Source organism: Equus quagga, chromosome 18, assembly GCF_021613505.1.
Source record: "Equus quagga isolate Etosha38 chromosome 18, UCLA_HA_Equagga_1.0, whole genome shotgun sequence".
Taxonomy (NCBI): Eukaryota; Metazoa; Chordata; class Mammalia; order Perissodactyla; family Equidae; genus Equus; species Equus quagga.
Window position 1 is genome coordinate 27544473 of NC_060284.1, and position 8561 is coordinate 27553033.

An 8561-nucleotide genomic window follows, 5' to 3' on the forward strand; every position below is an offset into this window, starting at 1 on the left:
GGCGCCGGCCCAGGGCGGGCGGGAGGAGCGGGCGAGTCCCGCGCGGCGAGGGAGGGCGCACAGGGGCTCGCGGCCGGCCTACCTGGAGGTAACAGGGTTTCCTCAGCCAGGCTCCCGGACAGAGACTCCTCGCCATGGTGATCACACATCGCCCCGCCGCGCCGCAGTCAGAGGCGGACCCGAGCGCCGGCGACCCGGCTCCCTGCCTTCCCCAGCCTCCCCGCCCCCAGCCCGGCCGGGCCCGCCCACTCCTCCGCCCCCGCCTCGGCGCGCGCCGCGCTCCCCCCGGTCCCGCGGCGGTGACGGCGCCCGGCGGCCCGAGGCCCGGCCTCCCGCTCCGCTCTCCCGGCCGCCGCGGCTGTCAGCGCCGCAGCCGCCGACTCCGCCATAAAGGGGAGTCGCGCCTCGCCTCGGCCGACACAAATCCAACGGCGCCTTGCGCTTAAAGGGGAGGCGTGCGGAGGCGGGAGGAGGCGTCGCGGAAGCCGGGGTGTCGCTCGCTCCGCGCGGGGTGGGACGGGCAGGGCGCGCTGACCTCTCGCCGCGCCGATCTGGGCGCCCATTCCCGGCTCCTGCTCTCCGCAACGCTGATGCTCCCTCTGGACTCTGCTCCTTCAGTCTGGCCGCGTCTGTGCGGGTTGCGTGGAAATCCAAGGGGAGCTCGAGGCTCCTTCCCCGGGGACGGGCTCCTGCTCCGTCGAGCACTGTGGCGGGTGCGACCCGGGAGGGCGCGTGTGCCGCAGCCCGAGACGCCTAAGGCGGCGTCCCGCGAGGACTGGGCTCTGCGCCCGCGGCCGGGCGAGCGCGGACAGGGCTCCTCTCGGCTGGACTCCGGGGGTCCCCAAATCCTGCTCGCCTCTAACGCCCTTAAACTTTTTTAAAAATGTATTTTTTAAAAAGTCTGACTCTTTTTTGGTTCGCATTGTTTTCAAACAGCTTCAGAGATTTCCTGGCTCCACGTCGGAACCCTGATTCGAAAGAAAAAAAAATTACTGAATTAAATACAGTGCTGAAGACAGGAGACCTGGGACGTGGCATAACCACTCAGTTAAGGCTACATAACGCAGGGTGTGGTGTCTTTCTTTTGACAGTGAAGCCCAAATAAGGGAAAAAAGAGCCACCCTAATAGGGGAACAGCTGGTGAGCCCAGTGACTTGTAACGGAGGAAGAGGCGTTTTTGCGCCGTTTTACCCCAAGTACCACCTTTGCACCTGATGCCGACAAAGTTTAGGTAGCCATTTAGAACTCATTCAGGCCTCTTGCTCTGACAAGTGGTTTCTCCAAATATTTGCTCACTCTCACCGTGATTTTTACCTAAGCCTTGTTCTGGTGCTTTCCGTTCGTGAAGCGTTACCTTCCTGTCCGCCCCTTGCCCAGCCCACGCACAGACACAGATTTTAAACTTAGGTGGTATTTTATTGCTGATAGATAAACCCATTTTTCATTGATTTTCCAGTTCATTCATCCAATAAGTAAGTGTTAATTGAGCACCCAGACATTGTTCTAGTTGATAGAGTTATATACATGAACAAAATAGACAAAAATCCCGGTACTTGTGGATATTACATATTGGGGGTAGGGGCAAGAGGCAATAAATAATAAATATAACAAGAAAATCAAATAGGATGATGAACTGATAAGGGATATAAAAAAACAGAAGAGATGAGGAAGACCACAGGCAGAGCAGATTTGAAGAGAAAGAGCAGGAGTTCAGTCTTGGACATGTTACATTTGAGAAATCTATTAGAAACTCAAGTGGAGATCTTGAATAGGCAGTTGCATATACTAGTCTGGGGTTAAGGAGAGTGGCCCAAGCCAGAGAGATATGAGAGAGATCAGCATTTAGATGATATTTAAACCTAGGAGATTAGACAAGATCCCCATTGGAATGAGTGTACATAGAAGAGAACCAAGGATGAAGCCTTGTAACTTCAAGGCTAGAGAAGTGGATGAGCCAGCAAAGGAGACTGAGAAAGGGACAGCCAGTGAAGCAGGTGAACCAGGAGTGAGGTGCCTGGAAGCCAAGTGAAGACAGTATATCAGGGGCGAGTGAGTGCTCGCCTGTGAGCGAGGACCGAGACTTGGGTTTACTACCATGGAGGCCATTGGTAACACTTCAGTAGAGCAACAGGGGAAGAACTTGATTGGAGTGGATTTCAGAAAAAGTGAGAGGAGAGGAATTGGAGCTGGCTAACATAGACAATTTTTTGAGAAGTTCTCCTATAAAGAGGACCCCAAAAATGGACCATTAACTGGTGGTGGAAGTGGAATCAAAAATAGGTTGACATAAAAATTGGGAGAAAAAAATTTTTTTATTAGAATGATCTGGAAGAGAAAGAAAAATTAATGTAAGAGCAAGAAGAGAGAATTGCTGGAGTGGTATCCTTGAGAGAGTTTGGAATGTAGCACACAAGTGAAGGGATCATCTGTACACAGGAGCACGGACTATTCTATGGAAAGAGGTAGGCTGGTGGGTAGGAATGGTGCTGGGTAACTGTGGAAGTCCTCTTCTTATTTTTTCAATTTTCTCAGAGACAAAGGAAGTAATGGTCATCAGCAAAGAGGAGGTGCAGAAGACTAATAGAGGTCTGAGGAGAGTAGAGAAGGTGTGAAATAGTCACCTAGAAGAATGGAAAGACGAATGGACTAGGGGGAAAAGATCATATGTTTGCTGGGTGCCATAAAGGACCCACTTGAGTTCGTGGTCATGAGTTTGTGACTGTGCTTTTTTCCTCTGGAAATAATTAGCTGCCAGGATGTAGACTCAGAGTAGGCTTAGAATTCTATTTCATCAGGTTTCACCCAGATGAGAGAGAGAGAGAGAGGAGCAGGAAGTTGAGGATGTAAGTAAGGGGGTGATTATGATTCACCATGGAGTTTAGGATGGAGGAAGAGTGGATATGGTGAGATTAAGGACAGAGAAAAGGTAGTAAGATCAGTGAATTGCGAGTCCTTGTGGGATTGAGGGACTGTAGGAGTCAGAAAACAAGAGGGAATTATCAGAAAGATAGGCGGTGTATAATAAAGAGTCTGGCTTCATTTTTTATGTTTGCTGACAGCTTTCAAGCCCCACCACTCCTCTTTTCCCTGTACCCCACATCTGGGAAAAGTAATAAGAAAGCCCAGGTGGGGGCCTGCCTGGTGGTCCAGCGGTTAAGTTCACACGTTCCGCTTCTCGGCGGCCTGGGGTTCGCCGGTTCGGATCCCAGGTACAGACATGGCACTGCTTGGAAAGCCGTGCTGTGGTGGGCATCCCACATATAAAGTAGAGGAAGATGGGCACGGATGTTAGCTTAGGGTCAGTCTTCCTCAGCAAAAAGAGGAGGACTGGCAGCAGATGTTAGCTCAGGGCTAATCTGCCTTCAAAAAAAAGCCCAGGTGTTCTCTCCTTTGGTGCCATTGGGAAATTCAAACCATGCAAGACCCAGCCAATGTGAAGGAAGCTTCACCCTGGTCCCACTCTCCAACCACCATAAAAGCCTAAGACAGTCTCCTTTCTCTGGTCCCTTAAGCCATATTCCTATCAGCTTAGGAGCCTGCCCTGCTCTCCCTAGGAAGCTTCTTTATGTGAGTAATAAATCTTTCCATATTCTCTTGGTACATGTGTGGCATCATCACTCTCAACATCCAAACCAAATTTGATGTGGAGGAATCCAACAGACTTCTGCATTGACCAAAACAATAAGAGAATTAGAGTGGGATGCATGAAAATAAGATTATGTAGAAGTGATAAAATCTAGGGTAGAATGTGACAGTGAATGGCTGAGGGCTGTGGAATGCAGTATCACTGGAAGAGAGTCAAGGAGAGAGCGTCATAAGGATTATCTATGTACGTATTGAAAACAACAAGATGTAGGACAGGAGAGGTGCTAGAGAGGATGCCAGTAGCCAAAAGCTAAAATCCTTGAGAAATAAGGTGGAGTGATCCATGAGTGAGTAGGTGACTACTGCAATGAGGAGAGTGACAACATCAGAGGCCATGAGTTAAAAAAACAAATACTGGGCAGGAGGAGAAGAGAGGAAAGAGAGAATAGCTTGAAAGAAGCAATGAAGAGCAAGGAGGATCCCTCTCGCACCTCCAAGCTCAGTGGTAGGAGGCTCTGGGAAGGCATCCAGAGGAACAAAAGCATCCAAAGGGAGTGGGCCAGGTTTGCTTTAGAACAAGAAGGTAAAGGAAACATTCAGAAAAGAGATTGAGGATATGGAGGAGTTTGCTGATGATGGATTATAAATTCCAGAGGACACAGTGGAAGTGCCTCAGAAACTGGGGAGTGGAAGGAAAAGGGTTCAAAATAGATGACGTGAAGAGCCTTGAGTGGGAGATGGAAGGTGACCCGGGAGTCTGGGATTTCTCATAGTAAGGGATATAAACAGGGATAACAAAGCCAAGGGTTCAACCAGATGAGAAGAAGTGATGGTTCAGTTTCCATTTAGAGTCAACAAAGATTAAATGTAGTTAATATCTTCTTATTTGAAAGGGGAAAATTAGTTTAGATCATTTTCATTTCAAACTTGAGTTGTTGCTCTTGTCATCACATGTCCCAGGAACCTGAGAGAGAAACCTGGGCTGGAGCAGGCCCCCAGGATCCATACTGGGAACCTCGTTATAGGTGGGTTCAATGAGCCCCTGCACCACTGGACTTGTACTTTTGGCTTTAAATCCACCTGTATGAGTCCCAAGATGAATCCAAGCAGGGTGGCCTGTGGCACATCTGGGCAGGAAACTTTCTACCTTTTGATTTGGCCTTCTTTTGCACTCTCCTTACAGTGGCCCTGCAAATTCTTGATGTCATAGGCTGGACCTACCTTACAAACATCTAAATTTACCTGTTTACCTGGCACCCATTGTTATGGACCTTAAAAGTTTCTGTTTTTCTAAGTAAAAGCTGGCTAATCCAAAACTAGTCCATATGGTTGTGTTCAGAGATGCTAATTTGTGGCGTCTTAGTCATCGTGTCATGTAACTTTGGCTTTCCAGAGACAAAGAAGGAACTCCAGTAGTTCCAAATAAAGGAAAATCAAGATCAGCGGTCTTCGAGCTTTTTTCTTTACATACTCCCAAAAGAATTTTGAAAAATAAAAGCATCCCTTCCCCATTTTTATATTTGCATCTAAAAGTTTCCTCATAAAATTAAACAATTATAATGGAAGTAATTTCCAGTCCTATGTTGTAAATATTAGCACTTAAAAATAAAATGGTCACACAACTCAAGTATGTCCAGTGGAATACAATACAAATACCATTAAATGGAGAGGATCATCCATTTAAAGAGTAAATGAAAAATTATTCTTTAGCTATCAGAAATGTAGCATTGTTCCTTTTTCTTCTTCTTGAACTTTTATAATTCTGCTTCCCTTCCTAGATTTTAATCCTGTTATATATTTTTATGCATTCTAATCTATTTTTCAATCTACCATACTTCTCTGTGATAAAAAATAAATTGACGTTTTAATGCCTTTTACTTTCACTTTTTAAACTTATTTTAATTTTTGATTGTAACATTCTGATCTGGTTAAAAAATAAAAACTATACTTTGAGAAGTCTTATTGCCACGTTCATGCCTTTCCGCCTTGTCCCAACCCCGCATAATCACTTGTATTAGTTTTTAACGTATTCTTCCAGTACCAGCGTCCCTTTATATAAATAAAAGCAAAATTGAATATGTATTTTTTAAATTGAATGTGTAGCTCATCCTCTTTTTCTTACATAAGAGATGGATTACTTTATTGCATTTTTTAGAAACTGCAGAATGACAATCTACTAATTAGACTAATGAAAATGTACTAATTAGACCAATATCAAATCACACTCAGGATAAGAATGCTTCCTTTCCCTGTTCCCTTGATAGTGGCCTTGGATCACAGAACTCGACTCGCGTTCTTCAAGGACATTTCAGAAACCTATCGTGCTTTTAGTCCTTTGAAATCAATGCCAATGAGAGTAGAGGTTGCAAATGGCAGCCCTGAGCAGCTATGTTTTGTTTGACGGGTCCAATATTTACAGATTGGGACATTTTACATAAAAATCCAGATTTCTAATTCTTGAGAATTAGATGATCAGCTAACCAACCCTTTAATTCGCTCAAGAACAATGAGCTGGCAAGAAGTACCGCATCTTCCTCTTGGCGGGGCCTGTGCTCTGCAGTTTGCCACAGTCCCCCTTACCCCCTGATTTTCCTGCCCCAGCTCCTGGCACTTATTTATGTTCCCAGTCTGGTCCCTGTAAGCATTTGACTTTGGGACCTCTGAGTTAACCTCATAGTGAGTGATTTGGGAAAGGAGACTCAATCAGGAACATCTTTGAAGCTTCAAAATGGGAAGCAGGAAGAGGACTTAGTGAAGAGATTAGAAGGGAGGAGACTAGGCTCTGGATTAATGATTCAATTAAAAAAGAACCCCCTGGTTTTACATGAAATTTCCCAGAGAACAGCATAGACAAATGAATTCCTTATTTACACTGTTTAACCTACATCCACTAGATGGTAAAGTGTATTGATAAGGCAAGCTGGTGACTGAATTTGCACCCCAGGAAGAAAAAAATGAAGTCTCTTGTAATTTAGTCATGAGAACATAGACTGAAATGAAAGACAGGGCTCTCTTCTATCTTCTAAGAAAAGGCAAATTGGATATTGAAATTAAAAAATACAGTGGTTCTCTAACCTTCCACTAACACCACCACCAAATATTATGAATCTATCATGTCCAGAATGTTATAAAATGATGTTGAGAGTATGGAACATAAGAAGCTTAATATGAAGTATGGCAGGTATTTTGTGTATCTGATTTTTTTTTTTTTTTTTTTTTGGTAAGGAGATTGGCCCTGAGCTAACATCTGTTGCCAATCTTCCTCTTTTTTTTTCTCCTCAAAGCCCCAGTACATAGTTTTATATCCTAGTTGTAGGTCATTCTAGCTCCTCTATGTAGGATGCCCCCACACCATGGCTTGATGAGTGGTGCCTAGGTCCATGCCCAGGATCCAAACTAGTGAACTCCAGGCCGCCAAAGTGGAGTGTGCAAACTTAACCACTCAGCCATGGGGCTGGCCCTGTGTGTATCTCGGATTTTAATATGGAATGCTTCAGAAAAACAAAAAAAAAGAATGATTAGAATTTGAGGGTAATTTCATTATTACATCCCTAATACCTAGCACAGCACCTAGCATATAGAAGGCAATTCATGAACATTTTTTGAAAGAATAAAAGAATAAATGAGGCTGCCAGGAGGATAAAAAGAATAAAAATAGAATAGACTTTAAAGGTGTTTTTAACTTGAAAGCAACATTCAAAATCTGAAACAGAATTGTGAATGATAATCTTTATTCCATCCCTTATTTCTTATTGTTACATTCCCTGAAGAAATGTTGTTTTTTTGGAATAGCTCCTCAAGAAAAGGAACAGCCTATAGTAATTTGGTGCGAGAATTTTGCCTGACTTGAGGCATAACACTATAATTCTGGAAACTGAAATTCCCCCTAATGAAAATGTTGCACTAAAAGATTTGTATTGAGAATTCACAATGACTGTAGCAAGCCTGTCGGCAATGATCACATAAAACCTGTCACGTGGGACTTACTGAAGGGATTACCTTGCTATGGTGGGTTATGGTCTTTGGGAGGATATGAACTTGTCCTGAGACTATCTGAGAATATTTCCAGCCTCCAGCAATACTCTCAGGGTTTCATATAGACCAACTGTCAATGTCATAATATTCAAACAGCATTCCACAATATGGTTTCACTACACTCTTAATTTTGTGTATAAGGATATGCCATGCTCTCTGCCAAAGGGGACAATTGTATAGGGACATAATGAAGCAAGAGAGGACCCAGTAGCACTGCCAGAGCACTTTCGTTGGGTGATTTGCAGTGTTTTCTTCCTTCTGAAGACCAGCCCTAAGTATTTCCCAATTCTCTTGAGCACAGGAATAACCATCCAAATCCAGGAAACATCCAGTTCTCTCCGATGACAGCTGAGATCTTAGAGGACCCAGATGTTTCCTTGCTGATTACCTGCAATAAAATCCAGTTAGAACAAACCAACTTGGAAAATGTAATAAGGGTTCCAAACTTCTTGTGGAGCATTCTCCTTATTTTTTCCTGAGGTTTTCCTTTTTCTTTTTTTCAGTGTTTCTTTTTCCATGTAGTGATTAGGAGCTATCTGGAGACAGATAGGCTCCGTCTGGTTCTGCCACTTTCTAGCTGTGTAACCTCAGGCAAATTACTTAAAATATCTATGCCTCAGTTTCATCTTTAGTAAGAGGTTAGTAAACCTGTGTTGGGATTAAATGAGGTTATATGTTGTGAAGTTCTTAGCACAGAGTAAGCCTAACACAGAGTAAGCACTACACACACATAGGTGTCTAAAATGCCACGCTGGAAGGCCATGTATGATTACTTTTATCTTTTCCTTTTTTCAGTGAAAAGAGACAATAAAAAGAGATTTTTTTTTTTTTTAATTCAAAGGCATGACTGGATAAGTAGATTTGTTTACGATCATTCTTGTGAAATTTGTTATTGAACAAATTCATGGAGAGCCAGCATCTTGAACAGATCTTCCCAAAAA

The 8561-nt window shown here is 44.0% G+C and overlaps 1 protein-coding gene across 3 annotated transcripts in view; it reads right to left on the reverse strand.

The window, feature by feature from the left end:
* The window catches only part of DIPK1A (divergent protein kinase domain 1A), a 102624-nt gene extending 101982 nt beyond the window's left edge, over nucleotides 1-642 (reverse strand). The window contains exon 1 of one of the 3 annotated variants that reach the window (XM_046645347.1): nucleotides 536-642. Coding sequence is in view for 2 of the 3 variants with exons in the window: in XM_046645345.1 (XP_046501301.1) it covers nucleotides 83-149 (67 nt within the window). In the remaining variant the exon portion in view is untranslated. Of the gene's footprint in view, nucleotides 1-82; nucleotides 339-535 lie in introns of those variants that run through there. The other 2 variants (XM_046645345.1, XM_046645346.1) reach the window with 2 other exon arrangements.
* Nucleotides 643-8561: the final 7919 nt, after the last annotated feature.